Source organism: Marmota flaviventris, chromosome 4, assembly GCF_047511675.1.
Source record: "Marmota flaviventris isolate mMarFla1 chromosome 4, mMarFla1.hap1, whole genome shotgun sequence".
Lineage (NCBI taxonomy): Eukaryota > Metazoa > Chordata > Mammalia > Rodentia > Sciuridae > Marmota > Marmota flaviventris.
In genome coordinates, this window is record NC_092501.1 from 153180236 (window position 1) to 153197778 (window position 17543).

At 40.4% G+C, this 17543-nt stretch overlaps 1 protein-coding gene across 1 annotated transcript in view; it reads left to right on the forward strand.

The window, feature by feature from the left end:
- Positions 1-1305: 1305 nt before the first annotated feature.
- Hs6st3 (heparan sulfate 6-O-sulfotransferase 3) overlaps positions 1306-17543 on the forward strand; it is a 646636-nt gene continuing 630398 nt past the window's right edge. Inside the window, exon 1 of the mRNA XM_027938930.2 lies at positions 1306-2021. Coding sequence (XP_027794731.2) covers positions 1318-2021 — 704 coding nt within the window. The 5' untranslated portion in view covers positions 1306-1317. The remainder of the gene's footprint in view (positions 2022-17543) is intronic.

Here is a 17543-nt window from a genome sequence, read left to right on the forward strand (position 1 = left end):
TCCGGAGCTGGAAGAAATGAAATGTGCATTGAACACAGAGTCTCATATACAAAAGGCATCTAATGGATGCTGGTTGAATAAACAGAGTGGAGTTGGGCATAGGTAAGTTCGTAGTTGAGAAAGGACCGAAATAAATTTTGAGCACCAGTTAAGGATGTCTTGGGGAGCAATTTCCCCTGCCCAGGAGGAACCAGCGAATCCGTGTTTAGTTTAGGTGGTTCCTTCAGCGGTTTGAGACGTTATTTCTGTAAAGAAGGCCGCCCAGGTTTCTGTCCACTCTCAAACTGAGAAAGCTGCCAGTGTAGGGGTGTCAGATCAGCACCAGAGACGCCCTCCTCGGGGCTGTTTCTCGCTGCACCTTAGCCTTCCTGCCAAATCTTTCTTCGCTCCAGGCTGAAGGGATACCCACCCCCAGTTGCCGCCCCCGAGCCCCTCGGAGCCCCGGACTCCTCCCCTGGAAACTCCTCCGGGGCTGGGGAAGGCTTTGGCGCATGCTCCGTACCTAGGGCAGGTTTTTGCTGCGGGTAGCAGGGCTCCTGTCACACCGGCTGGCGGGTTGTGGCTGTGCCAGCCTGTGTGTGAGAGAGTGTCTACGTCCCTGCTCCTGGGCTGACCAACCCGAAGCAGCAGTGCGACTATCCAGGAGAGGCGGCTCCACAGAGGCGCGTCGCCCGCTGCCGCTGAGGGGGCTGCTCTGCAAACTTGCGGCGGGCGCCGTCCGCCCTCGAAGATCCCGCGCCTGGCGACCTACGGGCAAAGGTGCTGGGTACTCGTGAGGGGCGCGGTGCCACGGTCGCCTGGGGCGGCGGGGCCGGGCCGCGCCTTCGCCCTTGGCGGGCGCCCTGGCGAGCCGCATGCAGCCCCTGCGCTCGCGGCCACAGCAGCCCAGCTGCCCGGCTGCCCCGGGCAGGTCCAGGACCCGATCCCCGCTTCCCAGCGCCTGAGCGTCTGCGAGCCGGCGGCGGGATGCTCTGTGTCGCCTGAGAGCGCCGCGCCGCGCCCGGGTGGGAGCGGGGGAGCCGGCCGAGCCCGGCGCCCCCGGGAGTGTAGGGCGCTCCACGCCGCAGCCGCAGCCGCGCGCGCCGGCGCCCGCCTTTCCTGCTCGGCTCACAGGCCCCGGCTTCGTTAGCCCCCGAGTGCTGCGGGGCCGCCAGCCAGCCACACGCCTCGGCGTCAGGGGCATGGAGGAGCGGCGGGCTCCGAGCCGCGCCCCGGAGTCCCCGAAACTTCCGAGCAGGCGCCGGTCCGCGCCGCTGCAGCCATCGCCGCCGCCGCCGCCGCCGCCGCCGCTTCACCTGCCGGCCTGAGAGTGGGACCATGGATGAAAGGTTCAACAAGTGGCTGCTGACGCCGGTGCTCACTCTCCTCTTCGTGGTCATCATGTACCAGTACGTGTCCCCTTCTTGCACCAGCTCCTGCACCAACTTCGGGGAGCAGCCCCGCGCGGGGGAGGCCCGCCCGCCAGCCGCCCCGAGTCCCGCCCGCCGCGCACAGGCGCCTCCGGAGGAGTGGGAGCGGCGGCCCCAGCTGCCGCCGCCGCCCCGGGGGCCGCCCGAAGGGATGCAGGGGGTCTCGGCGCCGGAGGACGAAGAGGAGGAGCCGGGGGATCCAGAGGAGGAGGAGGAGGAAGAGGAAGAGGAGCCGGACCCCGAGGCCCCCGAAAACGGGTCCCTACCCCGTTTCGTGCCGCGCTTCAACTTCACCCTGAAGGACCTGACTCGCTTCGTGGATTTCAACATTAAAGGGCGCGACGTGATCGTGTTCCTGCACATCCAGAAGACCGGGGGCACTACGTTCGGCCGGCACCTGGTGAAGAACATCCGGCTGGAGCAGCCCTGTAGCTGCAAAGCTGGCCAGAAGAAGTGCACCTGCCACCGGCCCGGCAAGAAGGAGACGTGGCTCTTCTCCCGCTTCTCCACCGGCTGGAGCTGCGGGCTGCATGCGGACTGGACTGAGCTCACCAACTGCGTGCCGGCCATCATGGAGAAGAAGGACTGCCCCCGCAACCACAGCCACACCAGGTACTGTCCCCTGTCCCGTCTAGCTTCCTGCTACCTTGCTGCCCCAAGTCCTGCCCCTCTCCCCCAAGTCCCGGCCCAGGCGGCCCCGAGTTCCCTGAGCTTGTCAGCCTTTTGTAGCGGTTGGGGCAGAGGCTTTGGGTGAGGGATGAGAAATCTCTGGCTAGCGCCGGGATCTTGAACTCACCAGTTCTTTAGTTCCCCCTGCTTCCCGCCACCCACCCCCACCCCCCCCCCCCACCTCCTGCTTTCACCTTCAAAGGTGTAGGGAGCTGTCGTGTGCTGTGTATCCTGCTTGCTCAATGAACACCGTGGAATGGCTAGGGGGTCGGGGGCTGGTTAGACCAGAGGCTGGAATCTTATACTTAAGTTCTGTGGCGGAACCCCAAACCCAGGAAAAGGCCGGGAGAGGTGGTGGTGGTGGAGGGCAGGAGTTTTCCAGGCATGAAACAGAGGAGAGGAGTATAATCTCTTCATAAGTGGCTCTTGGGTGACTCTTGGGTGACTGCTCACCAGCTCAGAAAACAATCCTCCTGATGGCTCTTTGAAGATCCACCGGCAAATTCCTGCTTTACATCGATAACCCTAATTCTGGAGATGGTCTTTGTTACCCAGCAGTGCCAGGATTTGGGCTCATGCTGTTCTCAGCAAGATTTCCACTCTCTCTCAGGCTATTCTATCAAATTTTTTCAAAAATATTTGTTAAATGCCTACTGTGTGCCTGGCAGTGTGCTACCAACTGAGTGGGTAGGTACAAAGATCACATAAAGTAACATACTTTGCTTTAACGAGGGAATGGCTCCTCCCCCCCGCTCCGCTCCCCCTTTTAGAAAGTGGTAATGCAGTTGAAGATTAGGAAAGTTTGAAATCTAATAGTCAATGAAACTGCTTATGCTATTAACATCCTTTGAGAGAGGCATGGGTTTAAGAATTTGGTTGAATGTTCTTTATGCCCACTGCAATCTGAAGATTAATCTGACATGCTTGCTGAAGGGACTAAAATATTAAAAGCTTGGAACACTAGTTTATTGAAGTTTTTATCTCAAAGGTTTCAAACAATTTGGTGTAAGGAAATAGGAATTTAAACACTCGGCTCAGTAATGTTGGTATCAGATAGCTTTTGCATTTGACATTATGGAAAAGCTTCATTTACTGGAAACTACCCAGATTCTGGAATTCGCCGCCACTGAAGCATCTAATTCTACTTCATTTCTCCAAGTATGAGCAAAATTTCATTATAGGGTTTTTTTTTTTTTTTTTTTAAACTCTGGCAGTTTTTCAAATACTCTCTCTCCTCCCTGCTCCTTTCCCTGTTTCATGGAAATTGATTAGAATAAGAAACTGACTGGGCTTGGAATGAGGGCATTAGAGTCTCTCAGTAGGATACTTTGGGACCTTCTTTTTTAAAAATTTTAATGGTATATTATTTTAGATTCTGCCACTTCATTTAGTCCTAAAACAGCCAAGTGTTACTTCCAAACTTTTTAACATAAGCATGCTCACTTAAGTGAGTTTGTCTGTTATATTTCATCCTATGCTGTATTCTTTTTATTTAGATATTATATATTCCTGTTTGACATCAGAGTTTGCTAGTGTGCTTCCTAGCTATTATTTCACCAAAACTGAGACTTTTATTTTCACACAGAAACACCTAATGACTGTTTAGTAGGGATTCATTTTTTTAAACCAATGTCTTAGTGAATAGATGAAGATTTAGAAGTTAGAGGAGGGCCCAGAATCTAAAAATAATTGGCTTTTTGCTGAGTGATGAAATGATGCTGCCATTAAATGAAGCCCTGCATAGCTCACAAACAGTAAGGTGTTACTTCTGTAGGAAATACTGAATATCTTTATTTCATAATATAGGAAAATTTCAGCTTGACCATTTAAACATATGATTTATATGGCACAGTGTAATTATTTCCTTTATTTAGTGATGGATCATAAATATTAATTTCTCTCCAAATCACAAGTTATCAAATACTCAATTCACTTATACTGTTTTTCTTTTTTTAATATTTATTTTTTTAGTTGGACACAATATTTTTATTTATTTATTTTTATGTGGTACTGAGGATCCAACCCAGGGCCTTGCACGTGCTAGGTGAGCGCTCTACTGCTGAGCCACAACCCCAGCCCCAATTTTCTTCAAAAAATTCTTATGGTAGTATTTTGTTTGTATCACTTTTTATAATCCTCTTTTTAAAAAATACCATCCTCTCTTATTCCCAGCAATTCTCAATTGCTTTTCTTCTCTAGATACTGTAGGAAGGAATCGTTGTGACATAAGTGAAGCACCCTGCATCCAAAGCTATAGGAATAAAGTTGAAAAGATGTTAACCTTAGCATCTTCCTAGCAGAGAAGACTGAATTAGTTGTCTGTCATTGTAATGTTTGTGTACAGCATTCTACAGTCAACCAGATTAGCCTGGATAATGGAGGGTACATTTTCACAATGCAAAATGGCAGATAATCTATTGCTACATAATGGGAACAAGGTTCTATTTCAAATAGGGCTGGCTCTAAGCAAAACTGAGAAGTAGATCCTGCTGATTTTATTTGCCTAGGCTCTCTGCTTTTGATCCTCCCTTGGTACCTCCTCCTCATTTCTCTCAAAGATCAGTGCCCTTATGGATCAAGTAATGGGTAACAGCTAGGAATCTGGAGTCAGATGGATGTGGTTCTTGTATTAACCAGCCATGTAACCAGTAAGTTACTCTTTCTGAGCCTCAGATTCTTCACCTTTAAATAATTAGAATAATTAGAATGTCCCTTATAGAGATATTATGAGAACAAAATGAGCTAATATATGTAAAATGCTTAGCATAGTTTATATGCACAGTATAAACTGCTGGTATACAGCACTTAAAACTTAATATGTGATATATAGTAGTACTGTGATATTAGTTGCTAATTTTAATAATATTTTGCCTAATAAAGGCCTTTTTTTCCCAAAAGGATCTGAGGTCAGTTCCTTAGAGCAGCTTGGGTATAAATGGGTTACCTTGACTTACTTATAGAGATGCCATTTTATGATTTTTTTTGTACTGAGAATCCTAAGTTCTAAATTTAAGCAATAAATTGGAAATTACGGGCATTTGGACATTAATCATTGCAGGGGGCAGGATAAGGAGCAGGGGATGGGGGACACACAATATAATAGGCATTCTATTTATGACAAGAAAAACTATTTGAAATGGTGAGAGAGGAGGTAGGAAAATCTGGGAGAAAGGCACAAGCAAGAGTGCTACTCTGAAAAGGGATGTCTGAAAGGGTTGAAGGATCCATCATGGAAATTACACTTGCTCATGAAGGAGCAAGCCTCTGGGTTAGCAGTGTGGATCCAGCACAGAAGTAATTTCTAATCACAAATTGCTTAGAATAAGACAGGAAGCTAATAGGCAGATGGCACATCTGAATGACCTCTTTTCTCATATTACAGATAACTTCTTCCTGTTAGTTTTGTGTTGCATTTTTTTTTTTACTCCCAATTGTTACTTGGTATGTTATTGTTTCACTCTATCTTATACTTCCTTCTTTTTTACTGAATGTTTTTCCTCTTAATATGCATGAACTGATCCTTGGTTACTGAGTATGGATAGAAACATACCATTTTATGGCTAAAAAAAGACCAAAGAGATAATCTAGTCCCACAGTTTTCATGAGTAATCTAACTCTAAAAAGGTGAAATGATATGCTTAGGGTTTCTCCAGGGAATTCATACTTTGTTTTCATAATTTAAATTCAGTGTTTTGCCTACTTCATCATCAGTTTGTCTCTGTAGGAGAAGGTATTTTAAGTACCTATTTACTATGTGCCAGGCATGATGATGGTCTTAGAATTTTGAGCAGTGTCAGTCCCATGGAGCCTAGGCAGTTAGAGAAGACAGATTTTGTTAGGTGAGTATAATGCCAATTCTTAAATAATGCTGGAAGATATCCTATCACATCCTCTTATAGGTTGGGTGGCAATCTTTCTGCTTTATGACCTGTATGCCATTGGTCTTGTTTCAATAGGAGCCATCTGGATATTATATTAGACCTATCTCTATGTTATAAGCGATACAAACCTAACTCAAACTTAATCCAGCCAGAGGGGAGTTACTTATGTAACTACTCCCCAGGAAAGAGTAGAGGTGGTTTCAGGACTGACTGGAACTAGGATCTCTGTCCCCACACTCTTTTGCATAGTGAGTGATCTCCTTCTACTAAATTGTGCTCATCCCATGAGGTGGATGAATGACCTTCACATCTAATAGCTCAGCAAGCCAAGAGGAAAGCAGGCCTTCTCTGAGTTCCTTGAGAGTTTCTTTTCTGAGAAGTCTTGGAGAATAACTGACAAATTTCAGCTTGTGTGTTCTTTCAGCCAGTCATTGTGGCTGGAGAGACAGTGTTCTTTGACTGTTCTTGTATCACAGAACTATCTCTATGACTGGGATGTGTGTGTATCTGTGGTGGTGGTGGTAAGACAGGAAGGAGGGGAAGAAAAAGGGAGAAAGGGAGAAAGCCTGCTTGTATGTGTGTGCATTGGGAGTGGGGACATCAGTTATCAGAAAGAATACAGCTCCTGAGCCAAGGGGCCTATGGAGTTCTGGACAGTCCCTCCAATTTGTTGACTAAAGATGCAAATAAATTAGAAATAAATGAATCTTCAGATCTCTTCTTTGTATTCAAATTAGGGAAATTTTAGAGTCAAACTGCAACTCAAATTTATCAGCAACATCTGGAAACCATGTTCATGTGAGATTTTATTGAAGGAATTGGTAATGTTTAATATGGAGATGGAAAAAATATAGAAAGACATAAAGCTTGTCTTCAAATATTCAGAGGATTATATAGAAGGTAGAGGAGAGTTGTTCTGTATCACTCTAAAGAATAGAATTAGGTTAAGAAGCAATGGAATTTCAACTCAGAGTAAGAATTTATAAGATTTTAACTGTCTAAAATGAGCGTGAGCTGTTGTGTGAAGGTGCGTGGCGTGTCCCCCAGTAGCGAAAACCTTCGAAGTGGCTGGGGAGCTACTGATGTGGTAGGAGGAAGTCTTTGGGGAGGGCTTAACCTGAGTGGCCTTCTATTTTATGGATCTAAGATGAGTGCAGGGTATCTTTTGTCTCCCCTTTCCTACCTCATGCATAGACAAGAGAAGAGTAGTCCATCCTCCAGAATTTGTAAATATTTCTATCTAGGAAACTTTTGGTAAAGCACAATCTGATGGTGACTATTTTACACATTCAGGGCCAAAAGCAATAAATGAACCCTGTGTACTAAACTGCCTGCTTCTTAATAATGAGTACAAAAAATATGAGATGAGAAAATATAACACAACTCTCCACAAAAATACCAGAACCACTTTGAAACATCTTCTGGTTATTGCTTTTTCTTTAGACACCAGACTAAAATATATACAGCATCTGTAGGGCTCTGTTTCAAATATTCCAGAATGTTATAGCCTGTGCTGCTTTCTAAAGCATAATCTGTTTGATGTCTCTTCTAATTAGAAATGTTGAACTGCCAAGAAGGTTAATTTTTACCATAAGGTTTGTGTGGCAGTGTAAAACTAAGAGATAAGAGATTGTCTGTATGCCATATCCACTTATTTGTTCATTACAGGGTCTCTTAAAGTATTGCTTCTGCTTCAAGCTACCAATATTTGCTATAAATCAGAAAGAGGTTAAATTAAACTCATTCAGTTTTTGTGAGCGGCAAGGATATAAATTGGAAGTAGTAAATGGTAATAGATGATTTATTCTTTTGCCTTTTTCTTGCTAGTCACCTTGAGATATTTGATTGGGTTGATTTTAGAGAAATAGAAATTTTCATGTAATAATTAGAAGCTAGGAAAATTTAGCCACTGATGATGTGGTTTTGCTTAATCTTAGACTCTTACGTTGTTATTTCCCAAAGCTAATTATTTTCATCTCATTTTGACTAAAGACAATCAGAAGCTTATGTCATTTGAAAGTTATTTATGCTCAATAATGAATTAAACAGTTTAATTGAGACAGGCAAATTCTAATGTGATTTTAAGAGTCACAAAATAAATTATTGGGCCTAGAAATTGGTTCAGTATGAAAACAATTAAATGGGGGAGCCTGTGTTAATATTTTGTAGTAATCTCTTATCTTGTTTTTGAATTTGTGTTATATACCTTTACAATTGATTTTGATTAGCTAATTTAACATTGTTTAAATTATAACTAAGCATTTACCTAAATGTCAGAAAATGTGCTATTTATTAACTTAGGGAGTATTATTTGTTTTTGTCTTCCTCTGGTAAATACACTTGCTGGTAAATACATGTAGAGTACCTAGTACAGAGATTAACCCATAGAAGATGCTCAGTAAATGTTAGCTTTTAGATTACCTTTTAAAAATATCAATGTAACTTGACAAGATTGTGGTCCTTTAGAAAATGGAGTTAATATGCTTTGTGTCAAAGACTGTTATCTCAGGTGAAAATTCTAATTTTTATTGGTTGACTTTCATAATTAGTTAAGGTATCAACTCCCCTCATTCTCTAAAAGAGGAGTTAAAGTAAGTATGGAGGCCAGGGTTTACTGGGCAATGTTAGGAAGTTTCTCCTATCAGACAGTGTGCCGCAAATCAGAAGTTCATTTGGGGACAAACAGATGCCTTTTAGAAAAGTTAATTCCATCATTCATTTTTACTTTAGAAGAAAAATCAGCCTAAATTGAGAGGATGGGGACTCTGATCTAGGATGAAAGGATGAGAGAAGTGTATATAACCTCTGGTATATACAGACTAGGGATTACTACTGTTCTAAGCTAGATGGTTGAGTTGTTGGCAGTCGGAGGTCATGATTTGAAGGGCAGCAGGAAGAGATTTTGAATTAGAAAATAGTTCTTAAGAGAAGTTAGAGGAAACCAATAACAAATATCAGCCACTGAAAATTACTGAAAACCGTGTTGCTGTCTGATTTTTGAATTCAATTAGAGTGATGTTTAAGAGCGTGGACTCCTAAATCAAACCTCCTGGATTTTCATCTGGCTCAATCACTCACTGCCATGTGACCTTGGATTGAGTCAGTTATCTGTTCTTCTCTGCCATTTCCTTCTCTAGAAAGTGGGATTAGTTAGGGCTGGGGTTGTGGCTCAAAGGTACAGCGCACGCCTAGCATTCGTGAGGCCCTGGGTTTGATCCTTAGCACCACATTAAAAAAAATAAACAAAGGTATTGTGTACAACTAAAAAATAAATTAAAAAAAAAGGAAAATGGGAGTAGTTAGAGTAAAATTTTGCTGTGAGCATTAATAATCCATGTGGTTCTCTTGGAACACAGGAAATCTTATGTGTTAGCTATTTTTTTATGGGATTTGTCTTATACATACATGTTGTTTTGTGTAATGATAAAATTATAAGTAAGCTTGTATTATCCTTTTTGAATCTGGAAATTTTCATTATAAATAATGCAAAAATGAACTTTCAAGTTACAATGCAAAGAAAAACTATAAAAGATAAAAATTAAATGTTAATTCTTAGGACTCCATGGATACTCCATGGGCACTCAGTGACTACTGCTGAATGGAAACTTGCAGCTCTTTACCCAGCTTATTGTTTTATTTTTTTATGGTAAATTAATGAAACAGAAATAAAAATGTTTAACACATACATTGAAATTCATACATGAAACAGTCCTGCAGTGAAATGGAATTAGTTGCCTGTGAGCACATAATATTTGTAGTTCATTACTATTATGAATATCTTGCCATTTTTTATTGATAACTACAGTGTTATTTTTTCCAGAACCTTGGCATTTTATGCTGTATGTGTTTGCCCCTACATTCTAGTTTCTTTATAAATCCAAGATGGTATAAAGGCTGATCACATTGATATCCTTAATATTTATGTATTAGATCTACAGAATATTTCTTCCAAAGTGTTCAAGGCTCTGAATATGTATCTGTACACTTACTTGTATGATGACATCTGTATTTTGTGGACTCTAATTAGAAACCTGTAAACTTTTATGGGTTTACTTCAAAAGTGAAAACCTAGACCTAGAAAGACACGTACTAACTTAATGTGTGAGTATAGTCTGAAGATCCCTATAATACAGTAAAGAATAAGGTGACAAGCCAAGGAAGAGAGCAGACAGTGGTCATCTGGAGTATAAATTAGAAGGGTGCCACAGAGGAAGGAGAGAAGGCAAAAACAGTCAAGGTGAAGAAGGGCTAAAAGAACCAAAGCAGAAAGAAGGGAACATTGAATGTAGAAGACAGAAATTCGTCTTGTGTGCAGTGGTTTGCCTCATTAGTGCATTTGTGGAAAGTAATCAACTATCCAGGAGACCATCTGATTTGAAGTGTGAGTATATTTAAATGCTGCTGCTGTACATTTATTTACTTATACCTTCTTCTTCTGTATCATGATGCTGTTTTACACCATTACCAGCTTTATTAGCCAGAATCTTGGCAAACAGAAGCCCCTTTTGGGATTTTGAAGGAACTTGCTACATAATTATGAACAGAGGTAATGGAACCAGTATTGGACCTCAAGGTACCTTGTAACTAGTAACAAGGGGGCAACTGAGTCTGTGAAGTAGCAAATGGAGAGAAAGGCTTTATCATATCTGTTGTCTTCTGGGGGCTAGCAGAAGATACAGTCTCTGTGGCGGAAACCTAAGAAGAGGTTTGTGGAAAGAAACAACTGCCATAACTATAGGCCTGAGGAGAAATGAAGTGTGGGGAGGATATGCCTGGACCACTTTCTCTTCCCACCTGTCCATCTTTTCCATTGTCTTCCACTGAGTGAATCTACCTGGAGGCTATCAGCACAAGAGCTAGTTGATGTGTTTGTTCCTTGGCCTGTGGCAAGGCAGAGAAAGATGGAAATGGATTTGGAGTTGCTGGGATTGGGAGGAATGAAACCAGAGAACAACTTTCACAGTGTCTTAAATAGTTTGAAGTTTCTTCTAATTAATTTTATGGATGCCTTGGTTTTGTTCAACAAATGAGACAAGAACCGATACTGTATTTTAGTTCCTGTACCAAGTGTCCTCTTCATGGATCAGAGTTTCTACCTAAAGAATAGTGAATACAGAAAAATCAATAATAACAACAACAACAACAACAACAAAAAAAAAAAAAACACTTTCAAAAGAACAGCCACCATAGGCAAGAGACTTTTTGCTGAGTATTAAAAATAATGCTAAACTTAGGTATTTGTCACCTTAGCACATAAGAATCAGCTGGTAAAGTGACAGATTTGGGCAGTTAAATTTGTATCAAGATGCACTGTAGGGCTGGGGATGTGGCTCAAGTGGTAGCGCGCTCGCCTGGCATGCGTGCGGCCCGGGTTCAATCCTCAGCACCACATACAAACAAAGATGTTGTGTCCGCCGAAAACTAAAAAATAAATATTAAAAAATTCTCTCTCTCTCTCTCTCTCTTAAAAAAAAGATGCACTGTAGACAATACATTTTATGTTACATCTATGGCAGTTTATAAATTTGGAGTTACATAATAATATTAGTTTAGGCATGACAAGTAGTGTGCAAAACTGGGTATAGTTTGCAAAAACATATTTATGAAATGAGATGCTTTCTGTTGCTTAGATTTTCTTCCAAGAGCATTAAGATTCTTCAGAGTAACATTTATGAGCTTTAAGTCTCTCAAAAGGAAAATGTGAGGGAAGAAAAAAATTATGTCACATATGAAATTATTCTAATATATTTAGGTTCAATTTTAAAGGACTTTGAAATACTATTTTTGTTTTTATTTTGGGGGAGATGTGATATGTATGAAAAGTGTGCATTTTGCATGTTTCTCTGCAGAATGTATAACTTTATTATTATTAGATAATGGAAAATAATTAAAATTGATATCTGATGAAACTAGACCCAAGAAGGAATTATGCTTTAATCCTGAGAGTCAAATGCCACGAAAAAAGCTCATTTATATACATATTGATAGATAACAAAACAATATTCAATGGAATATCTGTATGTATCACATCTATTGGGATGGCTGTGGATGTTAAATCTGTTTTAACAGATTTTGAGTTTCTGGGAATAGGGCCATCCCTGTAGAATATAATACCTTATGCTGTCTTTTTCTTGGTCCACCTTTATACACAGTTCTCTCTCTTTGGTTTTTCCTTAGTATCCCATTATATGCCATGGCTATAGGCAGCAATGACATAATAAGAAAGGGGGTCATCTTTGGACCCTTGTTTTTATGGGAAGAGTTACTTATCACAGTAAATTTGCCTCAGGAATTGTCTTGTGATGGCTATGAAAATTATTAGTTGTAGAGAATTTGTACTTCATTGAACTGGACTTAAGTCCTATTAACTTAAAAAATCTGGAGAAGGTGTCAGGGAAGATTTTCTTTCCCTCACAGCTTCATCAGGTTCCTTATTATGCCTTCTATGAATATGATGAAAGAGGTGAATTAATAGTTATTTCTATTTCTAATATTTGTATTAGAAGAGTTTTATATTCTCATTGATAAATGTAAAAAACACTTGTGAATGAAAACCTCTGACACCATGGAGAAACTCAGGTACACTGGAAACATCAAATTTATTATTGGGTACATTCTAAAAATATTTGTGATCATGGCCTGTTCTTTGTCTTTTAAATTCAGACTTGAGCCTAAAACACTAATACGGATAAATTTCTTTGCTTTGACAGTTTTATTCTCCAAGTTCCTTATGTGTGCTATAAAGAATAATTAATGTAATGAAAAAATCAATACTGTGTATAAATTATTTAGGTTTTACTATCATTGTAATTTTCTCTTCAACACCTATTGATCAGTAACAATTCATTTGTTAATTTCTTCCTAATAAGATATTCATTGTATTAGGTCTGTAGTAGTGCTGTCCCTGCACTTTCACAAGCAAGTCATGAATTACTAATGATACATGGAACAAGTTAACTTACTAGTGAGTGCTGTGAGATGGAAAACAGGCAAAGGGGAGTAATTTGAAATGCTCTCCTACAGAAAGTCTGTAGGCAGAGAACTGCCAATAATTAAATGTGTATGCTCTTGAAGGTTATTAATTTGTACTTTAAAGTTTTAGGGTATGTATTTTTCCAAGTGTGAATGTATTTTTTATTTTATTATTATTTAAATTTTTTTTTTTTTAGTTATTGATGGACCTTTATTTTATTTATTTGTATGTGGTGCTGAGAATCCAACCCAGTGCGTCACACATGCCAGGCAAGCATGCTACCACTGAGCCACAACCCCAGCCCCTTTTTATTTTATTTTTGATTAACATATGTTAATAGTGCTTATTAATGGGGTTTGGAGTGATATTTAAATACACACACATGGAGTGCGTGGATCAAATCCAACCTCTCTTTATTTGCCTTCTCTCTTCCCCTCCTAACCTCTAGTAATTACTATTTTACATTCAAGTTGACTTCTTTTATCTTGTTTTGGGGGTAGGAGAAGTAGAGAGAGTTCTTCATAATTATCTACAATATTGTTCTGAGCAGGATGGTTATTGAATGATGTTTTGACAGTAGACAACTGAATCAATTTTGAGAGTGGGAGAAATCTGAGACCTTTTGGAAATTCAAAGAGATAGGAATCAGAGAATTCAAACTGCAAAAATTCATGTCAAAGAGGACTTTTGCATTGGATAGTTTAGGGAGGAAGAGGAGTAACCTGCACGGAGCTCTAAGTTCGTAATGAGAGAACTGGGGTTTGAATTGGAGCTTTCTCATTTACTTGTTTACTTCTTCATTATGTCCTTTCTTGCCAGCGTTACCTGAAGATGGTGATTTAATTTTATTTCCCTCTGCATCTTCAGCACCTAGAATAGTGCCTGGTACATAATGGCTGTCAAATAAATGCTGGCTGAATACCACCCCCCAAAAAAAAGAAAGCATTTACTAATTTATTAGACAATTTGAATGAGAATATGCACTTCCTCCCCATTTTTAGAGTTGCTGTGGGTTAAGAAATGAGTATGGAGGCACTTTTTAAAGTCTAAACTGCTATACAAATTTAAATTTACATTGATAGTGAGAGGTCTTTTGATATAAAATGAAAAAGGAAGGCAAGTTAGATTTTGGAAATGCAATGAATATATTATTCAGCTTTTATAGAATGTTTAAAAAATCAAGAATGACAGAGATGAAGTTGAAAATGTACAAAACACATTCAGCTCAACAACTTGTTAGAGTAATGACCAGCTTCTTTTAAAACATGAAATAATATGTCACAAAAGACTTATCTGAATCCATACATTTTTTCCCTTAGACCCCATCAGGAAAACTTTTGTTCAGGGATTGCCCAGTTCAAAGTTCAGAGGTTCTTTTCCTTATTCGTTTTTTTCTCCATTGGTGCTTTGCCATTTTAAGGAAAGTATCCTAAAATTCATTCATATTTAATTTTTTTGCTCAAGACTTTTATCTTTTCATGAAGATATAAATTATAACTCTGTCTTAATATGTCTTGAAAGTGAGCTGAGAATGTAAGTGTTCTTCATTGGGGCTGGTTTAGGATGTGGGAATCTGTTACATACTTTAGGATGTGGAAATCTGTACCTACTTGGTTTTGCAAGTAATTACATAGAAAGGAAGATGTTATTTTAGAACAGAAAATAAAAATTTCTAGACTCTAGACTTGGTAGAATAATAAAGATCTATTAGCCAATAGTTTTTCTTATTATGAGCTGGTTTTCATATGTGAGGCATGGTCCTGATCATTTCTAGGATATGACAGATTTGCTTGAGTCAAGATCTACAAGTAAACATAACTCCTAGGATCAGATGAGTGTTGGAAGAAGATCATTAAACTGATGGAAAACCATAGAATTCACAGTGTGATGTTTCATGCTTTGACATTAGGGCCTTGCTGTCCCTGGAAGGGCTACCCATCCCAGGGCTAGCAAATTTCTAGAGAAAATAAATGATTTACCTTCTGTCACATCATATCTTTCAAATGTAAACCAACCAATCCAGAGTCCTTACCTATAACCACTTCCCTTAATGGGCTCTTCTAGGCGACTATAACTGGCTGCCCTAAACACCCCAGACCAGATTTCAGGCAGTGAGAGGCAGCTTCTATGCCCTAGACCCTGTTAAAATGACTTAAACAAGTCTAACATACTTACCTTGTCTCACGCCTTTATTTCTATGGAAACCTTGATAAAGGATCTTGTCCATGTTCCCCCTTTCCCTCTGCCCTCAGACCAACCCTGGTGCTTCCCTTTTTGGCCATGCATGGCATGCTCTACCTTTTACTTCCAGGGATCTGTGAGCATAAAAACTGCTTCCTTCATGACAGTCATATCTGTGTCTGCTTATCTTACAAATATAAAAATAAAAAATAAAATATCTTAAGATATTTTATTTAAAATAAAAAATCTTAAGATTTGTCTTATCTTAAGACAAATCCTGAGTACTCTTAAGCAGTTATCAAAAATGGAACTCAAGCACTGAGCAAAGAATCTAGTTAAACACAGGCAAAAGGTGGCAACAAGTGGGTTTCAAAACAGTGCAGAAGCCAGTGGTTAGAGTACAAGTGCAAAGACAAGCTGAGACCAGATCTAGGATTAGACTACATAATGCCCTCACATCCACAATCAGGATTCTGGGTTGGTTTGAGAATGGAGTGGGACTGAATCTCCAAGCCATGTGTTCTAAGCTATAAGAAGACATGCTCCTAACAGGAAGCAGGAAAAGGAGAGAGAGAGTCTAAGAACTGTGACACCAAGCAAAATCGGACACAGCCAATTCCCTATAATTTAAACAATACTATAAAATCATGGGATTGTTGACAAGAGAGTTACAATAGTGTCTTATTTTAAAGTATTTTTATAGCTCACTAGCTGAATTGATTGATTGATTCATTTCTGATTGTATATAGTCCAATACTAGGCACTGTGAACAGGAGACTTGGTCCTAGCTCTCAAGGAGCAAAATTATAGTTGCGTTTTAGACAAAATAGCTGGTGAATGTGTACATCACAACATTTGATTCTTGGTACTATAATCAGAACTGTTTAAAAATGTGATGAGGAGGGTGTCCTTAAAAGAAAAGGTGTGTGAGTATTTGCAAAATTGAACAAGTCAGGTAATAAAGGGTTGGAATTAGCTGAGAGATGGGATGATATTGGGTTGGAAGTGGGGCTTTTATAGTGGGTTCTGAAAATTGAAGAAATTATTTTTGATTTCCTAAGAAATTTGGAATTAAAATTCTTAAATAGTACTAGTTATTAAAATGTGCCCAGGGACTCCTCTTTTCAAAAGGTGAAGTCAATATTGCCCCCAATATTGGCTTTAATGACTTTTTTCTAATAAGTAGAATAAAACTGAAGGGATGAGATGCTATTTCTGGTGTTGGGTTATAAAAGGACTGTGGTTTCCATCTTTGTTGCCCCCTCACCCCTGTTCTGAGGGAAGCCATGTTTTGGCCAGTGTCAGAGAGATGCCTACCTGGTGAGGAACTGAAACCCCCTTCCAGTAGCAGTATGAGTAAAGTTGGAAGGCGATCCTTCATCCTCAGGCAAGTCTTCAGATATTGTAGCTTTGTGAGAAATTCTAAGCCAGATTTTTAATGTTAACAGAAATGAAAAGGCAAAGGGGGTGATTGTAGGAGTGATATTTTAAAGAAGATTAAAGATAATCTAGTCACAGAGCATAGGATTTCTTCTGTTCTTCCCCCTTTAATAGAAATGGAGACAGGTGGGATATTTGAGTACAGATACAGGATCTTTGGTAAGATTGATAATTGAAAGATGAGGTGATTGATCACATGTTTTCTCTGTGAAAAACCAGGCAAGGTCATTAGCTGAGAGTGGTGAGGGGAGGGAAAGGATGTTGGAAATTTGAGGAGAGCAGAGATGTGAATATTATCTCAGAAGTTGGGAAAACACATTCCCTAGGGAAGTATGTTGTCTGGCAGCAGTGAGTTCTGCTTGGTATCTGTGATGATACATTTGAAATCAAATGTTCTGATTTATTCATCTTTTCCCACTGCTGTGGCTAAAGGACCCAACCAGCACAATTATAGAGAGGAGGAAGAGTTTATTTGAGGGCTCACGGTTTCAGAGGTCTTAGTCCATAGCAGGTGGCTTCCATTCCTCAGGGCTCCAGGTGAGACTAAACATGGCGGGAGAGGGTGGCAGAGGGAATCAGCTCACATCACAGTGATGAAAAGCAGAGAGAAACTCCACTCTCCAGATACAAAATATATACACCAGAGCCATGACCTAATTTCCACCTCCTCCAGCCACACCCTACCAATTCAATTAATCCCTATAAGGGCATTAAATCACTGATTGGGTTAAGACTCTCACAATCCAGTCATTTCTCCTCTGAACCTTCTTACATTGTCTCACACGTGAGCTTTTGGGGACACCTCGCATCAAACCATAACATGCTTTGTGATTTCTTCAGCAATGCTTAACTGCTTTGGTAGAGGTACAGACTAAGTGCACACTTGACTTTAACCAGGATTGGAGTTTTACCCAGTGAGGAGCAAGGGAGTTGTGGATGGTGGCAAAGGAACATTTACAGTGTCACACTGTGCCATTTAGTCCTTTTAGG